General features: G+C 35.0%; 3 protein-coding genes across 3 annotated transcripts; 2 read left to right on the top strand and 1 right to left on the bottom strand.

The window, feature by feature from the left end:
* Positions 1-297: 297 nt before the first annotated feature.
* LOC127836010 (regucalcin-like) lies at positions 298-954 on the top strand. Its single transcript, XM_052362429.1, has 2 exons — positions 298-454; positions 764-954. Exons 1-2 carry the CDS (start codon positions 298-300, stop codon positions 952-954), a joined length of 348 nt encoding a protein of 115 aa, XP_052218389.1.
* Positions 955-1,352: 398 nt separating this feature from the next.
* LOC127836009 (regucalcin-like) lies at positions 1,353-3,328 on the top strand. Its single transcript, XM_052362428.1, has 3 exons — positions 1,353-1,563; positions 2,306-2,461; positions 3,105-3,328. The coding sequence occupies exons 1-3, from the start codon at positions 1,353-1,355 to the stop codon at positions 3,326-3,328; spliced, it is 591 nt and encodes a 196-aa protein (XP_052218388.1).
* Positions 3,329-16,489: 13,161 nt separating this feature from the next.
* Positions 16,490-17,922, bottom strand: LOC127836008 (complement C1q tumor necrosis factor-related protein 3-like). The gene is made up of 2 exons (XM_052362427.1): positions 17,679-17,922; positions 16,490-16,833 (listed from the first exon to the last, which is right to left on the bottom strand). The coding sequence occupies exons 1-2, from the start codon at positions 17,920-17,922 to the stop codon at positions 16,490-16,492; spliced, it is 588 nt and encodes a 195-aa protein (XP_052218387.1).
* Between the last annotated feature and the right edge of the window lie 3,325 nt (positions 17,923-21,247).

Raw genomic sequence — 21,247 nt, 5'->3', positions numbered from 1 at the left:
TCACCTGAATGTAACAGATGTTTAACGTTTGAAGTTTGAGAATAACCGACGGTTACTTATAATGAATGTTGCAGTTAAGTTCGTTTTCTATAACATTAGTTCTTTCAAATAAGCTTATACCCGGCCGAAATCAACCATCACCAAACCGACACGTACTATTGAGATTCGTACCTTGAGCAGTGTTTCTATTTGCCCCACAGACCCGAAAGCATGTGCGTTAAGACCTTGATTATTTAATCAAATACATATACCGGTACTGACGGTGTGTGTCTTTCTCTGCCTAACAGACCGGCAATCATGCAAGTAGAGACCCTGATAGAGCGCAGCTGCAGCACCATAGGAGAGGGCCCCCACTGGGACGAGCGAACCCAGCAACTACTCTATGTGGATATCAACGACGGATCCGTCCACCGATGGACCGCAGCAACTGGCAAGGACGAGTCGCATAAATTTGGTAAGATCCCAAAATGATATTGAAAAATTGAGGAACCGAAAAAGCAATATTACAACTGAACGTTTCGTTATGCCAAGCTTTCTCGACGATCTGGGCATGTCATATTAATGCATACAACTTTTTTGAATCATTTAATGTTGACACCATTTCTCGGAGTGCGGCTTGTAAAGTGGACAAAATAGACGAAACATGGGTCCTTCTTTGTTTGTGTTATACTAAGTGCGACTTTGACATAAATCACTGATTAAATCAGGCACTAAACACCATTGAATTATCGCACACGCACACACTGGTTTTCTGACTATACAGATTCCTACTGCTCACTGGTGGTTCCATGCCGGAAAGGCGGCTACCTGGTGTCCGTAGGTCGCTCCATCTGCCACTGGGACTGGGACGCCGGCAAGCTGACAACCATCGCCACCGTGGACGAGGGCAAGGATACGAGAATCAACGACGGAAAGTGCGACGCGTCCGGTCGCCTCTGGTTTGGTAAGCGCTGAAACGTTTTCATAACGATTGGAGATTGAATTTACGATTTGAAGTCTGTAGGACAAGTTGTTTGCGGATGTATTTGCAAGTAGAGTGTTGTATTAAAGATACAACGCTGCGTGAAATGAAAAATGCACAGCGGGGAAAAAGAATACTTTATATGACGCTAAGTAATAATAAATAAGGACGTATATATAATCCACATGTAAAACGATCGCACATGCGTGGGAGTGGACTTTACCTAGATATCGCAAAATATTACTAAGAATAAGAAGGGCTATCATACATCCTTGCTTTGTATACAGGGAACATGGTCCATACGGGCATAAACAAGTTATGTAAACTACTGAAGTAATTACTTAATTTGACGCGTGACGTCATCCAATAGTTGCTTTGTTACACAGGAACGATGGGGCTGGAGAAGAAGGCGGCGGTAGTTGAGAAACATCAAGGCGCCCTCTACAGTCTTGAGCTTGACGGCAGCATCCGGAAACACAAAGACGGCGTCACCATCTCAAACGGCCTGGAATGGGCGGACGACAACCGCACCATGTACTATATTGACTCCATTCCGAGGAAAGTGTGGGCCTACGATTTCGACTTAACTACAGGAAATATGAGTAAGAGAATATTGTGATCGTTTCGTGGGTTGGGAAAAGTGCAGTTAACAGAGAGCCGACGAGTGTAAGATTGTGAAACCTCTTAAATGTCATCATTTTAGTTCAAAATACTTCAACACCACACCAATATACACATATTACAAGACATTGGTAACCATGTATATCTACACAGTTATCAGTTTCTATGACAGGTTATAGGAAGGTTTACATGGCTGACCTTCACCAAAACTATTGAGGCAATACGCTAAAGAACGACAGAGCTAACCAGACCTAATGACCCGCATCACGCGGAAATTGGTATTGTGTGACATGGGGAGGCTAATGAGATCATGAAAATTGCGTGACTTTATAGCGGAAATGGTAGCTCCTGACCACTCTACCCAGATGCGTAGGCTTGTTTGGAGCAACGCTTGCCTCATATGACATACGAACCATTTTCGCATGACGCGGTTCAAATTATACACTTTAGCCCACCATATCAAAACAAGTGATTCATTATATTACTTATAACACAATACAGGTTAGTTCTAGTAGTGCATCATCTAGTTGCACGTTTCAGAACAGTTTGAGGACGTTGTCCAAAAGAAGATTTTATTGTGGAATAAAGATACATACTTACTTCAAAGAAAATTATTCGCTTTCTGTATTTAAACGTAAGAGAACGAAAATGCATAGTAACCATGAATTATTCACGGTATAATACTTGATAAGTTTGTGTTAACAAAAGTATTATTCAAATTAGCCAACGAGCGAGCGATCATCAGCTTCGGGGCGGAAGACTCCGATGAGAACTTCAGGTCCCACGGCTTCCCAGACGGAATGACCATCGACACGGACGGTAACCTCTGGGTGGCTGGTTTCTTCTCCTCCAGCGTTATGAAGTTCGACCCTTCCACAGGTAGATTGTCGTCATGTTTTCATAAAGATCGATGCGTCTTCTTGTAGGTCGTCTCCCTTTAGTTAATGTATCTACAAAGTTCGATCTTTTTACATGTGCAAAGTCTCCCTTGGGTCATTTATTATAAATTTCGATGTTACTACGTGCGGGTTTTCTCGCATAAATCAATTTATGTATAAATCTCGATCGTTCTACGTGTTCAATGTTTCCATATCATTGATCAGTCATGCAGTTATATTCTTCCAAATGGAAAATGTATCCATGTTATTGTTATTTAAATGAAGTTCGATCCATTCATAAGCCATATACTCACATGGATCGATCCTACACGGGTAGCCAGTAGATACATGTTAATAAATGAAAAAAGTTCGATCCTTGCAAATATAGGTGGTCTCACAGACATAATTCAGTTAGGAAGTTTCATCCTTTCCTCTTCGAACACTAGCTTAATAACGTTCGATCCTTCAATATATTGTCTGGCTCTGTTCGATCAATGTTTCCGTCGTGGTCATTATTTCTTTATGTTATGCATGGCGATACTTTATTCCACCGGTAGGTGCCATAAACATCGTATTTCATTTTCCCATAGTTATTCAGAAATGTTATCAATTATGCTTTCCAATGAAATAAAAAACTAAAACAGCTATTGGTACGTACACATGTAATGAACTTGCTCGCGTGAATTTACCTGCTGCTAGAGTTACCTCCTGCTGTTTTGGCGGAAAAAGCTTCAACGAGCTATTTATAACCTGTTCTGCCTTCGATTTGTCGGATGAAGAAAAAGAGAAAACGCCATTGGCTGGCTCCGTATTTAGAGCTACAGAATTGGAATGTCGCGGGAAACCAGCTTCAATGTACGAGGGCTAACTAAAACGTTAAATGCCTATGTGCAATATTTGTAAATGCATACTTGTTAAAGTTCTTTTTCTGTATTGTATGATGATTTATCGAATTATATGGTAATATTGTTATTGTTTGCTTTAAAAATGAATATGATCAAAACAGATACAGTCAACGTGAATACTTGAAAACAACTGAACATGAAGCTGAGTGAATTCTAATATTTTCTTAATAGGTCATGTGCCAGATTCATGATTCAATGACAGTTTAACCCTATCAGCGTTAATATGCTTTCATGCGGATATTTTTGTGTATAACTACTTTTTCCCAAGTATATTCAGAAAATGGTTGTCTATGCAGATTTATTTCGAAAGAAGGAGGATTCATTAAAAAGATGATGTATAATATAACGTATATAATCATATGTTCTGCATGAATCATAGCATAAAATACAAAAAATAGAAAACAAATAGGCTTCTGTTTTGAAAACTGTTATGATACCATTCAATGATTCGTTATTTTTACAAACTGTGTGAAATAAAACCCGATTATTTATTTCCTCTTACGTCGGCTTAATTGTTGTATTTTGGAAAATCCGAGGTGTGAGTAGTTCTAAATTTGTTTTTACTCCGCTCTCTATTTTTAAATCTTGTTAAAACTTTGGTGACATATTAAAATAACGTTTAAGAAGTTTTGCACTGACGTTTTAATCTTATTTCAATCTCAAATAATGTGTTTGAAATAGTTGGATTTGTTGTGGTATCGTTGTATAGATGTCTCGATTTCTTAAAATTAACTAATGTAAAGTAAGGGATTGCATTGTTGATATTTGTTTTCCATTAATTAATTACTGTACTTAGGCTTACAAACGACCTGAAGTGTGTCAGTATATACTCGTTTTAGTGATTAAAGTTGGTTTTAACACAAGAAGACATTTCGCAGTTTCATGGCAATAGCGAAAATTTCATACTCGCATACAATCAAAACAAGGCTTATAGTCATTTATATTTCTTCATTCTTCATGTAGGATGTTTCCATATTATCAATAGACAATATAAAATAGTATATTTTATTGAAAAAAAAGCTCATTCAAAAGTGGCGCAACATCCCTCAACACGTGTATGTAGAACTCGTTGAAATGTTAACACACATTAATTGTATTGAATGAAGTACGTTTAATACGTTTAAACTGTTAGTTTTTTTAGTTTTCCGGCGATTATATGTTATAAATGTAGCTATAGCATACTGACTGAAATATGAAACTCGCAAACAACCCCCAACACACACCACACAGACACATGCACGCACACACCTGCACACACATACACGCACGCAACCACCCCACACTCAGCCAGCCAGCGATCAATACAATAATAAGTTTGCCTTTAATCTTGAATACTCAGCTTAATTAATATGGGAAACGAAAATTATATAGGAAAACGAAGTAACCTGGACTCAGTCGAATGTAACCGTATACATTCGAATACACACTACGATCAATCTCTTGCACGACGGTTACATTACATTCACCTCTGTGATGGTCTCAAAACGGACTATATTTATGAAAGCGCCTCATTCATGTCATCATCATTCCAAGCGTTCATCGTGGAGGTACCAGTATACTAAACAATCTCTTGCACGACAGTTACATTACATTCACTGCATTGAAGAAAACCATCTCATACCATAATATCTTATATCATTCTTAATTCATAATTACACAATTGATATGGTTTTATTGATGTTAACAAACCTACATACATACATACGTCGAAGCAATGTCTAACGTCACTCAATAAAAATTATGTTCAATTGTTATATTTATGTGCGTGGAATGATTCCATCTGCGTAAATGGGCAATACAATAGTTCCAAAGAGTTGCATTAAAACTCGCAAGTTTTTGCTCGATGTATCGTTAATTTAAAATTTCTATTTCATTATGTTACGCATCTGATCCTAAAAAATCCAAATCAAAGATACTTTGAATGCGTTTGTTCGGTTTTACCCAGTTTCTGGGCAATAAGGCATGCTGAGTCTTTCGCAGAGTTGTATGTGAGAGCAAGGAACGACAACTCTGCGTGGAGATTGCACTACGATGTGTATCGACACCAGCCGATATCGCAAATTAAAGTGGGAGTTTTTTTCGTACTAACCACCTTAAATACAATTATCGATGAGAAATAGTCATTGGATCGAAAATATGACCTTCAGGTAAACTTTTCATATCTATTTGCTCCTGCTTTTTTAACGTTTATTAAATATGTAAAATATGTAGCTATATTTAAGCATATACGCTATAGCTGTAGCTTACTTTGTCTGAACTAGGTTGTTTAAATAACAAAAGGGCAAAGTTTAAACATACCAACATATAATTGTGAAAATTTCCTGGATACTTTGCATATAATGTTTGCAACTGTCCACTTAGGCGTTTAGATTGGGTTTTGTCGGGACGTCGCGTGATGTGTAACATGTTTAACGAATGTGCAATTGTACATATTGAAAACAAAACTTGTAGAGATGTATTACATGTAAGCTGCGTGTGACTGTTTTATGTTACATTTTGTGAACAGTGCACACACGTGTACTACTGTTTTTGTTAAACATGTATATACTTTCGGAATTATTGCAAGGCTGATATTATATATTCATTAATATCACGGCGTTCAAAAATGCATTTTAATTCGTTCACTCAGACAGGTCATCGGTTTCAGAGATCTGCAATTGGACTTTTTATGAAATTTAAAGAAGTATTTAAAGCCATAAGCCTTTTAAAAAATAACTTGCTATGAAGAAATATTGCTTTTTATTTATCGGAGAAAATATTAGCTGTTTGATAATTTAGAGTTATAAAACAAGGGTGAAGCAAACAGATCCCAGCTCTTTTGTACACGGCTAATAAAGGGTAAAGGTTAATTTATACGTGTGTTTTTGAGTGATTAATTCTCGGTTAAGTGTGTAGTTTGGTCTGTCCTTCTACCAGCTTTAACCCCAAAGATTTCCAATGACCGGTTTAAGGCGTTGAACACAGTCATAATCTAAGTTGTCATGTCGTTTTCAATACTGTGCCACGCAAGTTGAAACTGTATTCCTACACTGTCTCTTGTGATTTGACAGTTTTGTTTGGTGGCGTAATTGTTGTCAAACATTTTACTATTTTAAAACAAAATGCACTTATTCAACATTCAGTTTTATGTGCCAAGTATTTTTGATTTTTTCCCAACATTTAAATTCATTCAAAATCAACCAATTCGTGAATATATGTACAATAATGAATTTGAGAATACGTATGTTTGTTTTTGTTTTATTTAGACAGTTAATATCATGCGTTTGTCTATCACGTGCCACAGTATGCCAATACAAACGCATATCATAAATTATAAACTTGCGTGTCCCTTATTTTGTGTTTAAAGTTAATTTGAATGTATATATTATAAACTTGTGTGTCCATGATTTATTGTTTGAAGTTGATTTAAATATTATGTTGATATTTCGTATTGTTTCTTACAGTCTAAATAAAACTCGTGAAACCGAGTAAGCAACTAGGCGAGCAACCAGCCTTCAGAAAGCGATAGAAAAAATGACGGCAACATAATTTCAACACTCGAAACAAATAAATAAGTTATACTTGCAACCTGTCAAGTTTGACAAATAGTTTTTTCCTTGATAAATAATACAAACGTTATGGAGAAAAAAATGGAGAAAAATACTCACTCTCCATATCTGTCTGGACATGTAGTTTGGCTACCCAAATAAAATAGATATGATTAAATGAAAAGAAAACCTTATATAAAAAATTCTGAAATTATTTTAAGTACAACCAAATATATGCAAACCACATAATACTTTCTATAATATGAGGCCTATAGTTTGCATGTTTAGTCATATTATTTCCATAATTATTAGTTTAACTATTTCATCCAAACATCACACACGGATCAGTAACCCAGCAAAGCTGCTCCATCTACGAACTTCTTCAGGGAAGATGTCATTTGATGAATGCGCACTACGCACCCAGACCTTGTCTCCTTTGACAACCTTAAAAAGGCCTGCATGCTGGCGCATACAGCAGTGCTTGCCTCATAGTGTCCTGATCTCTGTAATGATCTTCCCTCATGGACGATTTCAGGCCAAGCCCATTTGCTCGTATATGGACAGTACTGCACCGTGAACATGTACACTCCAGCTACAGACGCCGTGAATCGTCCAGTGTTAGAATCATAGTCCTCCACCTTCGTTGGTTAGAACGGTCTTGAACACAACGTCATGGTTTGCTGTGTATGCATGCTGACCCTCAAGGTGTCGAGCGTGGAACATTACCAGTGGCCCTACATCGGAAAAATAAACATGTATTATTGCGTGTAAAAATTGCTGATCTTAACACAGATAAAACACTACCAGCATAATAAAACAATTCGTAGTAAGTGCAGACGGATGTCTTGAAACTTTTTAGTGCTAAGTTAAGCGTAAGTAGTGTTTATGCTAGAATCAACATACTGTTCGTAATATGGCTATCGTTTTACATATAAACAACTTTGCATGAATCTGATGTTTTGTTAACGGCGTAACGATTTAAGTCTCTTGTATCCAGGTGGTTCATTAATGACCGATAAAAACAATAAAACAAAACTTGCAACTTAAGTATATTATGAAGTTAATATTACCCGTATATTTCTGCGCGAAAGTTGGTATAAGTCGTAAGTATTGTTTAATTTTTATTCCGAAAAATTAACATATATAGTTTGATATAAGCGCACCTTTGACGAACCGTACTCACGGATTTCTTATACGAACTCTTTATATCTTGCATATAAACCGGTTTCATGAAAACGGTTATGTACATATCGCCTTTTGTTAAAATTAATGACATATTTGAAAAATATTTTCAAAACTATGTTGAGCTAAAGATAAAACTGTTCGAAACTTCCAATACAAAGAAAACATTAACACCTGTTTAACAAAGGTTTAAATGAATCCCGACAAAGTCATATGAGACTTTAACATTCTCCATTTGCTTTGTAAACGTGAAACGCTTATTGTTCCGTGCTAAGCGATATATAGGAACCCACAAAAACCAAAACAAGTTACCGAATAAATTTGATACAAGACAGTTTAAAAATAAAAGTGTGTACCTTTCAGGATATCAAGTTCATTACGGAGAGTATGAAGACTTGCTTTTATCTTTTCATCAATGTCTCTCTTTTTAACTTTCAATGCATGCATGGCGTCGTTGAGTTTCAAATTTTCCGCCTGCATCGGTTTCAAAGAGTCCTCAACTTTTGCATGTGTTTCTGTAATTTTATTCAAGGTGTTTTTCAATGCCAATTCATTGCTGAGTACGCGTTCCAAAAGTCGTTCCTCATAATCATACTTATAGCATACGGGACGTGAAGGCTCAATAGCCAGTCAAGTCCCAAACATTATCACTGCAACGCAAGAGGCAAGTACACACACCATTGTTAACGTTTTAACGTATGATTTTGTACTGCGAATACGTTTATATATACCTTTCTTAAAAAGTGTTTTACGCCGTTTTGTGAAAAAAACAATAATGTAAGAAGTAATTGGAACACCTATCTTAGTTAGTGTGAATGTTACAGATCGTTTCGTGTAATTAAAAGTTGTTATTGCATAACGTAAACATCAAAGACAGCGGGTTGACAAGTAATCAATATTTGCTTTTTACGATGAACTGATGTAGAAACAAAATGAGTAACGCGTTTCAGGCGATTGCAAGCAATTAGGTACTGTTAATGCCGTCTGGGACTGAATTGTTTGGTACTCCAGCGATCCGCGCATTTTAAGTGGAAGAACGGATTTGATACTTGTATTGTTTGAGATCGTTCAAAGTGTATGTCATTAAAAAGAAAAAAGAAGGTAATGTAACGCTGATGATTATGTATACAAAAAAATAATAGTCTTCTTACATCGCTATTGCTGAATAGTTCACACGTTGATATCACTGAATAAAAATTGTATTTACGGGATAATGATGGGTTCATCTATATTTATTTTAAAAAAACTCAGTTATTTTGAAACAAGAAAACTTTTCTTGTATGCATGTATTGTTTATAACGCATTCACAATTAATCAAAATGGTAAACGCTTGAAATAAACGTAATTTATTTTCTCTCCGAAAAGACACATTTTGAAATTTAAGTTTCAGCTGTTTGTGATAAACAATGGTTTGTTTCTCATGTTGTTTTACATTGAACGAGCATGGCAATCCTAGGTTAGAAATAACGTGGAGTGACGCCGACAATGTTTAAGCAGTGTACATAATATTAGTATGGTTGCCTTGCGACTGATGACTTATTAAGGCGCACATGATTATAGCATGGTTTCACGCCTTGTTCCTAAAATTCACAAAAAATTGCACGATATGAATTTTGCACAGTGCGTTACAAAAGTGTTATGGTTTACATCGTCAAAGTAAATTTATGTGTAAATATCCAAGACGTATTTTACCTAGATACATACATCATATTCCCATAGAAAGCAGAAACTTGAGCATTGTTTGCATTAGTCCTTAATGAAAAACACGATAATAGTTCAATATAGAAGCATTTAAGGTAAATAAATACTTCCTGTCTTAATTTTTTTTCTTTATAACTTTGGTCTTTCGCATGTTTTGTCACGTCAGGTTTTTTGGTCAATCGCAATGAACAGAAGTCATATTTTAAATCTCACAATAAGAAACGGCAAAGTGATTGTATAATTTGTGCATACAATTATATAGTGTTTCTCTTATAAATATGTTCAATCATACTTCTGAAAGCAATAATGGCCACGCGCGGGCTTTCAAGTTGTTTATATTGTTAAAAAGTAATTTTTGAAATCGCTGCAAGCATGAGGAATATAACTGTTTGGTATGTCACAACATAAACGTTTTCTGTCAAATGTTTCAATGTTAACTTACATGTCCATTTCAATTTCAAGGAAATACGAGACGAGATGCCATTGTTTGCACTGCCATAGTTAATTCTTAAAATGACAGTCCATCGTTGTTTTGCATTTAAATTGTTTTGCGAGGAAAATAACTTTAAATCAATTCATTTAAATATATTTTGTATCGAGGTTGACAGCGAAAACCTGGTCAAAATCGGTTTTGAATCGATTAAAAATATATAAATGATCATAAATACGTGCAATACCGAAAATCATTGCAGCGCCGCGAGTTATGCAAATTATATCAATATTTAGCTTTCGCTAAACATTTTAAGCATATGGAACATGAATACATAGTTAAGCAAAAACGCCAGTTTCCGTTTTTAACAGATTTATTTGCATTTGTTCTTAACTTTTCTCCGCTAAATTCGCCCGTATCCGCAATTTTGTTTGTTAAGGTTTGAATAAACGTGTCGATTAATGAATATTAATTAAGTCGTTTTCGTACTTTACCCTACTAGACCCCCCCCAAAAAAGAATCGTTATATTGTTTGTTTTCAACCGATTTCAACCGGATTTTCAGTGATATCCTCAATACAACACGTTTTCTTACGATTCTGCCCATATATATATATATATATATGAACGGGGACTTTAAATCCAAATTACGTGAGCATTGATAAAAAGCGTTAAGTGAATTTTGTAAACTGACAGAATCTTTGGTGAGTGTCATCAGGAACAATAAAATAATGATTTATTAAATATCTTTATCACTCTGAGTTCGTGAATTAAGTTCAATTGTATTTTTGACATCATTTATCAATTAATTAACAGAAGTAGAGGTAACGGGACCCATTGCTTTACACCAAATGACGTATCTTAAACATAAGAGTACGATTTACAATTATTTTATGCACGATTTGACATTATATACAGACTTAATCATCTTTATCATTTCAGATCATATCTATGATTCCATAAATTGCACCTACAGAGCAACGAATTTTAAAGTATCAAAGGCTTTCGATACCCTATGAATGCACAATAAAACTTATGCATATTTAATACTGTAATTTTCATGAGTGCATAAAGTAAACAATAGGTTTTGTCGTACTCAGATTTGATTTCATCCCAAATGTTTAAGAGCTAGATATAATATTTCTGAAACAATATTTAAAACAGTGATTCCTCTGAACTTTCCTGGAATGATGTAATTGCATTTAACAAAAGCGCCCTTGCACCATAATTCTTGAATATAACTTTCTAGAAGATGTAGATAAAACATGTTGACAGATATGCATCGATGTGAGATATATAGTTCCGTTAGAAAGGCAATTATAACAATTTACTTCATGAAGAGAAATCGCAATCTAGTTATTCATTTATAAAGTGTCATCACATTCAGGGAGCTATTATTGCAATTTGGATATTTTCTAGAATTAGAAAATGGCTGACCCATCCGTTATAATAAATATATTAACATTGATTAAATATTACATGTTAATACATAACTAGAATTTTCGAACATTTGTTGTACGAAGTGTAGACAATTTTTGTTTTCTCCATTGCTTTATAAGCCGTTTTGGTTGTGTTCTTCATTTTGCTAATGTATAAGGTTGTGGTCTTCATTTTGCTAATGTATAATGAGTAAAGCTATTTTGATACAACAGTAATAAGAAAAATATTCGGAACAAATCTGACTTTTACAAAACTCACTTTCGTTTCGGAAGAAATACAACAAAAATGTATTCAATAAACGGACACATCTAATATTAGAAATTTTCCTTTGTAATTTGCATCTATGTAACGCTTTTACAGACCATTTTTATGAGTTTTAAAAGAAAATTTCGTTCGCTCACCACTTTAAATAATTGGACAAACAAAGATACGAGAAGGACTTCCATGTCATGAATTCGCAGAATCACTGGTTTCTAGTGCACTTAAACTGGTCTCTTTGTTTTGTTACAAGTCCCTCATACGACCAATTAAAGATTAGTATGTAGCCGTAAACTAGAGCTGCCGCGCCAACAGCACTAAAGGAACTTAACATAATCGAAAACAAATGCAATACGAATAGCCATGCTTTGTACCCCAATAAGCGTGAGGGAGAAGGCTTTGCCCCTGTATTTAAAGATACGCTTTCAGCTGCTAACAATACAGTAATTGTCCTGGACCTAGAAACTGTTAATAAATTGATCGGACCGGCACATCATCATGTTTTTCTAAATAAAGAACATTTCTCGGGGCTATACCACTTGCTGAGTCGTGTCGGCTTGTATAAAATTACACTTGCAGCTCTTAGGCCCTCTCTGACGCCCTCAGCGGCCGTTAATTTGGTTCATTGTCAAATAAAAAAGGAATTTTGACCTTACGTACCGTGTGAGGGAAGAAACGGCATATTACATTAATAATTGCTGTCATGAGCATTTAAAAATCTATACGGATTGCTAAAAAAAGTCTTAAAGAGTAGCCGTCGCTTATGAAATATCGTCTAACAATATTTAGTGTATACACAGACAAAGCAATAATTTATCATTCTATTCATCTCACCATTTTGCAACTTAATATCTGACCCACTATCAGCTCGTGAGTAACTGAAATTAGGAGATCTAGGTCTGAAATGATAATGATGTTTGCTCTACACTCACAATGACATGAACAATTATGAAAAGCCATTTTTGCATGTTTGTGTCACGCGCATGTCGACATTTTGCCGCTAGTGAAATGTGGAATTGTGGACAAATATGCACAGTAGGTCATAAATACATCCGTTGTGTATGTGGGTGTATCGGCTGCGTTAATGGAGGTGTATTTCTTGGTCAGAATATTTGTACTTGCTGAGTGGCGTAAATTGACTCCCAAGTTCATCTGCACGTAGTAATACATTCAACATTTCCTCTTAGGATATCGGGCGTCCAGAAGCTTATTCTACGATGCATAGCGCGACCTATGATGGGAATGTTGAGGTAACCTTGGCTAGCACCTGTTGGGGCTTGACCGTAACTGTAATTGGAAACACTTCACTGTGACGATCTGCTCCTGGTTCGCATATTAATGAGTTTTACTTTATTTAATAGTACCTATAATTTAAATACATTTTAAGATTTTTGTAAAAATTGTTTTATTAAACTTAGTGAGGGCTTAACTTAACAGATTAGTATACACAATTATAAGTATTATCTGCAAATTTCTGATTTTCAATAGCATGGATTGTGTTCAATTTCATTTATAACTATCTTTTTGTATTCGCAGTATAACCTGGAGTGTACCTTTTTCTATCGCCATAACTCTATTAAAATAGGCAATATGACATGAAACAATAATAGTTTCCATGTTGTTTAACAATTTATATTCAATGTACATACGTTATGTGTAGTTAGTCACACACCACATTACTGTTTATAAGGACACTACCTCAATTATTGTGAAATTCTTTTTAATGTCATTAAATTGTTTCACTCTAAACAAGAGACACTTCTCTTTCTATTTCATTTACCATACAACATAATACTTGCATTTACTACTACTTATTTGTACACAGTCACCAATTCATGTCGCTTGTTTAGTTAAGACGCGCTTTTTAGGGGGGTGGTGGTTGCGGCGTTGTATTAAAAAACCCGGCTTATCCAATGAAGGCACGCCGACTGGTTATTTAATCTTAAGGACTTGTTATAGTTTACACCTATGTGTCATTATACATCCTTCATTATTTTAATATAACTAATATTAGAGTAGATTTTAATCACCAGATTAGGTAAAGTCATTTTTTTGTTTAATTGCTATCAATATGAATACGGATCTTAGAGTTTCGGAGTCCGTTTTATTTCAGTACATATTTGATATATCGACTACAAACACATAGAAAAGCCGCCTCTCTACAAATGCTCTCATATACTTCAAATACAATGATATGTTTCTTTAGTTGGATCACTAAAGGTCACCTTTCGGCCATATATCAAAATATTGTATTGCTTGTGTATGTCTGTGTTTTATACATTTATGTAGGAACAGTAGTCTAGTAGTAGGACGCTGGTCTAGGAATCAGAAGGTCCCTGTATTTTTTCATTCCAAAATCATTGCAGCGATCTATATTTTTAACTTGTTTTTTGCTTGGTAACATATTTAAAATTACCTTTAACAAGTTTTGCAATATACTTTTACTTAGAACATTTTTCATACTAAAATAATGTGTTGGAAATAGTCAGAATTGTATCGGTGGTATCGATTGTGTAGGTTTCTCGATTTCTTAAAATTTACAAATATAAAGTTAGGCATTTTATTATTGTTCCATTTAGTGTTTATTGCTTTACTTAGGCTAACAAACGACCTGAAGTTTGTCAGCATAAACTCGTTTCAGTGATTAAAGTTGGTTTTAACACAAGTAGACATTCTGCAGTTTCATAGCAATAGCGAATGTTGCATACTCGCATTAAATCAAAACAAGGCTGGTGATCCTTTATGTTTCTATTTTATTCTTTGGTTTTTTTTTTTTTTTTATATTAGCAATAGACAAAATCTTTATTTTATTTTATCGAATGTCATACGTATATTTCGTTTAACTGTAAGGTATTTTAATTATTCGGAGATAAAATGTTATACATGTAGCTTTTGTATACTGACTGTAATATATAACACGCACGCACGCACGCGCACGCACGCACGCACACACATACAAACACACGCACACGCACACGCACACGCACACACACGCACGCACGCACGCACGCACGCACGCACGCACACACACACACACACACACACACACACACACACACACACACACACACACACACACACACACACACACACACACACACACACACACACACACGCGCGCGCGCGCGCGCGCAAGCATTCACACACGCAAGCTCGCTATGCACACATGTACGCAAGCGCGCACACACACACAGGCACATTCACGCACTCAAGGACGTACGCACACAGAAACATTCACGCACGCAAGAATACATGCACATATACACATTCACGCACGCAACAACCTACGCAAACAGACACATTCACACACGCAAGAACGTACGCACATAGACACATTCACGCACACAAGAACGTACGCACACGCAAGCACCCAACACTCCAATGTCAAATGTACTTTACTACATTTATATATTCTCTAGCCACTTGTTTTTGCATTTTTTAAACAGCCAGCTTGACACAGTTATACGTTTACCTTTAATCTTCAACAAACTGCTTAATTAATGTGAGAAACGACAATTATACAGGAAAACCTGGACTTAGCCGAATGTAACTGTATACATTCGAATACACACTATGATAAACACGACATACGCCGATATCGAAAATTAACTTTATTAAACCACTGGTAAGCATACAATAACAACGCGTATCATATACTATACACGTGTGTGTGTATATTATTTATTGTTAAAAGTTAATTTGAATATGTTGTTGATATTTCGTATTGTTTCTAACAGTCTAAGTAAAATTCGCGATTATGCGGGAAAGCAACTAGACAAGCAACCAGCCTTCAGAAAGCGATATGAAAATAGACGGCAACACATTTTAAACCATCCAAAAAAATACTTGCAACCTGTCGAGTTTGACGAATTGTTTTTTGACTTCATACATAATGAATACGATATGGATAAAACATGTACTTACTCTCTATATCAGGCTGAACATATAGTTTAGTAACCAAAATAAAATAAATGTGATTATATGAACAGAAAACCAAATATAAAACAGACTGAAATTTTCTAAAATACAACAAAATATATGTATACAACATAATACATAATTTCAACTGATGTGATTATTAATTTACTGTTTTTATAATATGTGACCTATAGTTTCCATGTTTAGTCATATTATCTCCTTTCTTATTTGTTTAAAGTGATATTATGGGCATATTTCAATATTGAATTGAGCTGAAAAGAATTGACAGGTCAAAAGAAATTAGTTAAGTTTAAAAAAAAAAATATATTATTTTCGATATTTTACGGGACTCACCCAGTCCTCTAAGCCGAAATGATCCGTAAAAGCAAAATGTGTCGTTGTGTCGTATGAACGAATCTGCATGAAAACTACATTTAGACTCACATCGTACATCGAATAATTTTTGTCGTCAGTTGTCAAAACGAAAGTACGGTTGATATTCAAATGGATTATTTTTCTCTTTCCGGGATATTGTTTTAGTATGTTGATGATGCATTGACAAATATAAGTATATATGAAGTGAAAACCCCAAAAATAAACAACGGTTGCGATAGACACAGATATACTGTTAGATGGCCATAATATCACTTTAAATGTCTCATCAAAATATTACACACGGATCAGTAACCCAGCAAAGCTGTTCCATCTACGAATTTCTTCGCTGTAGATGTCGCTTGTTGAATACGCACTACATGCACGCACCCAGACCTTGTCTCTTATGGCAACCTTAGCAAAGGCCTGCATGCTGGCACATACCGCTTCGGCAGTCTCAAAGTGCCCTGATCTCTGTAATGGTCTTCCCTCATGGACAATTTCAGGGAAAGCCCATTTGCTCGTATAGGAACAGTACTGCACCGTGAACATGAACACTCCAGCTACGGACGCCGTGAATCGTCCGGTATTAGAATCATAGCCTCCACCTTCGTTGGTTAGAACGGTCTTGAACACCATGTCTTGGTTGGCAGTGTATGAATGATGACCATCAAGGTGCCGAGCGTGAAACATTACCAGTGGCCCTATATCGGAAAAATAAAAATGTAATATAGTGTGTATGATTTGCTGATCTTAACATTAACAAAACACTACCAGCTGTAACAGCAGTCATTAGTCAGTGCAGAAGGATGTCCTAATACTTTTTTAAGCTTAATTATTGTTTATGCTGAATCGACATAATGTTCGTAACATCGCTATTTTGTTTACAAGTAAACGACTTTGTATGAATATAATGTTTTGTTTACGGCTGAGCGATTTTAGTCTCTTGCATCCAGGTTGTTATTTAATGACTGATAAAAACAAGGAAACGAAACTTGTGCCTTATCTATTCACTTAAGTTTAGATAGCTCGTATATTATATTTGTGCGCGAGTATTGGTATATATCGTAAGTATTGTTTAATGTTTATTCCGACAAATTAACATATAGTTTGATATAAGCGCGCCTTTGAAGAGTTATACTTACTGAGTTCCTACAGGAGCTATACATATTTTACATATTAATTGGTATTATGAAAACGGTAAAGAAGACACACACACATATTTGAAAAATATTTTTATAACTATGTGCAGCTTAAGATAAAACTGTTTAAAACTGCAAATTCAAAGATAAAATTAACACCGTTTTAAAAATGTTTAAATAAAGCCCGACGAATTCATATGTTGGACTGCAAAATACTCAACTAGATTTAAAAACGTGAACCGATAATTGTTACGTGCTAAGCGTTACAAAGGAACCCACAAAAGCCGACACAAATTAACGAAGGCAGTTAAGACAAGAGAGACTCTAACCACAAAATTGCGTACCTTTCAGGATATCCAGTTCTTTCGAGGTTTGTGTTACAAGTGATTGCACAATTGTTGACATTTCTTGAACATTTCCAGTAAGATTTCGGACCCCAGTTACTAATAAGCCGTCCACTTTATCAGTTAGCTCCTGCTTCTTTTCTTGCACTTCCTTACGAAGAGATTTCATTTCATCGTCAATGTCTCTTCTTTTAACATCAAGTGCATGCATGGAGTCGTTGATTTTCGCACTTTCCGCCTTCATCGCTTTCAAAGTGTCCTCAACTTGTGCGTGTGTTTCAGTTATTTTATTCAATGTGTTTCGCAATTCCAATTCATTGCTAAGTACTCGTTCCAATAGTCTTTCCTGATACTCATACTTAGAGCATACAGGACACGAAGGCTCTACAGCCACTGAAGTCCCAAACATTATCACTGCTAAGCAAGACGCCAGTACATAAAACATTGTTAACGTTTCAACGTTTGAATTTCGTACTGAGGATACGTGTATATATACTTTTCTTCAAGGTGTTTTACGCCGTTTTGTGAACGTCGAGAATCTTAAACGCACTTGGAACGACCATCTTTGTTTATCTGAATGTTACAGATATCTTTGTGTAATTAAAATGTTTTATTGCATAACGTAAACATCAAATAAAGCGGATGTTCAAGTAATCAAATATTTGGTTTTTACGATAAACTGGCTTTAGAACCAGGTAAGTTATGCGTTTCAGTCGATGAAAAGCAATAAAATACTTTTAATGCCGTCTGAGGCCGAATTATTCGGTGATCTATCGATTCGCGCATTAATATAGGAAGAACGGCTGTGATAACCATGTATTGTTTTTTCGATTAGAGGCCATTCAAAGTGTATATCATTCAAAAACCAGAAAGAAGGTAATGTAACGCAGATGATACTTAAACAAAATTAAAAATAATAGTATTTTTCACCGCAACTGATGAATATTGCAAACGTTGATATCACTGAACAACAATTATACCAGAGGGCTTACATATTTGAAATAAAAATTGTTTTTACGGGATAATGACGGGTTTATCTATACCTAGTTGTTTCTTATATAAATACTGTATAACCGCATTTACCCAAATAGAACATTTAAAAAAATACAGAAAAGTAAAATAACAGTCTAATTTCTTTTAACACATCAGATATTTTAAAACAAAAAAACGTTTCTCTTATACCTGTATTCTTTATAACGCATTTACATTAATCACAATTTAAACGCTTGCATTTTTTTCATTTTGTTTTTTTTTTGAAAGTTTATGGCAATCTTTGGTAAGAAATTACGTAAAGTGACGCCGACAATGTTTGAGCAGTGTACATAATATAAGTATGGTTGCCTTGCGACTGATGACCAATTAAGTTGTACATGATGATAGAATTGATTGGACATTTTGAATATTGTACATTGTTTAACAAAATGTAAACTGGTTTACGTCGTCAAAAGTAAAAATATTTTTACCTTAAACATGCACCATATTCTTATAGAAAGTAGAAAAAGAAGCGGTTGTTGAATTAGTCCTTAATAAAAAAACACCATAATAGTTCAATGTAGTTCAATGTAGATACACAAACGATAATTAAATACATCCTGTCTCAACTTTTGTTCGGCTTAATAACTGTGTTCGTTCGCATGTTTTGTCACGTCAGGTTTTTTTATCCATCGCAAGAACAGAAGACACATTTGAACTTTTCTTAAAAGAAAACGGCAAAGTGATTTTGATAATGTGTGCATACAATTGATAGTGTTCCTCTTATAAATATTAAATTTTGAGATGAGATGCATTTGTTTAAATAATCCAACATTCGCGAGATTAATACAAAGCGTTAAGTGAATTTTGTAAACTGACAGAATCTTTGGTGAATTATACAGTGTCATCAGGAATAATAAAATAAGGATTGATTGGATATTTTATCAGTCTGAGTTTGAGAATTAAGGTCAACTGTTTTTCGTCATCATTTATCGATATAATAACAAAAGAAGAGATAACGCAAAAGTCTAAGAGCTAGATTTAATATTTCTGCAACAAGATTTAAAAGAGTGATTCCTCTGAAATTTCCTGGAATAGTTTCATTACATTTAACAAAAGAACCCTTGCACAATAATTCTGAAATATTACTTTTCGGAATATAAGATACAACATAGTGACAAATATGCATCAATATGAGATATATAGTGTAGTTCCGTTAGAAAGGCTAGACATTTCAATTTAATTCGTCAAGAGAAATTGCAATCTATTTTTTTTATTTCAACAGTGTCATTACATTCAGAAAATTGTGATTAGGTTGGGAATATTTGATAAAATTTGAAAATGGCCTACTTATTCGTTATAATAATTATATTAACATTTCGTAAATAATACATGTAAATACATAACCAAAAGTTTCAAGCGTCTGATTAACGAAATGTAGGCAATTGTTTGCTCCTTTGCGTAATAAGCGCGTTAGGTTGTGGTCTTAATTTTGCTTATGTAAATTGAGTAAACTTTTATATCTATTTTGATACAACAGTTATAAGAAAAATATAAAGGAAAATCTTATTTTTGACCAGACACACTTTTTATTAAAAGAAATACAACAAAAATGCATGCAATCAACTAACACACCTAATATTAGAAACTTTCCTTTGTAATCTTCATCTATGTAACATTTTAACCGACCATTGTTATAAGTAGTATAAGAACATTTCTTTCGCATACAAATTTAAATAATTTGCAGAAAGATTGGAGAGTGACGTCAATGTAATGAGAATTCTAAGAATCACAGGTTTCTTTTGCACTCAAACTAGTCTTATGGTTTGTATACAAGTCCCTCATACGTCCAAATATAGATTATGCAGCCAGTAACAAAGGCTGCAGCGCTAACAGCACTCAAGGAACTTTACATAATCGAAAACAAATTCAATACGAATAGCCATGTGAGCCATGGTTTGTACCCTAATTAGCATTCGTGAAGGGGAGAAGGCTATGCTCCTGCATTTAAAGATACGCTTTCAGCTGCCAACAATCCAGTATTTATCCTGGACCCAGACCCTGTACATAATTTTATCGCAACCGGCGACACATTTAATATTTCTAAATGGAAAACATGTATCGGGGCTATTACAAAGGACTTGCTGAGTCGTGTCGGCCTTGATAAAACTATAGTGGTAGGTGTGAGAGACTCTCTGACGCCCCCATCGTCGATCATTAATCCGGTTCATTGTCAAATAAAAAAAGGAACGTTGACCCACCGTACCGTGTGAGGCTAGAAACGGAATTTTAAATAAACACTTGGTTTGATGAGCATTCAAAAATCTATACGGATTTCTAACACCAACTCTTTAAGAGTAGCCGTCGCTTATGTAATTTCTTCGAACAATATTTAATGTATACACATACGAAGCAATAATTTATCATTCTGTTCATCTGAACATTTTGCAATTAAGTATCTAACCCACTATCATCACGTGAGTGACTGAATTTAGGAGATCTAGGCCTGAAATGGTACATAATTTTTGTTTGCGCTACACTCACAATGGCAAGAACAATTATAAGAAGTCAGGTTTTCTTTGTTTTTTTGTATAACG

This window comes from Dreissena polymorpha, chromosome 6, assembly GCF_020536995.1.
Source record: "Dreissena polymorpha isolate Duluth1 chromosome 6, UMN_Dpol_1.0, whole genome shotgun sequence".
NCBI classification, from domain to species: domain Eukaryota; kingdom Metazoa; phylum Mollusca; class Bivalvia; order Myida; family Dreissenidae; genus Dreissena; species Dreissena polymorpha.
This window is presented reverse-complemented; position numbering and strand designations above follow the sequence as displayed.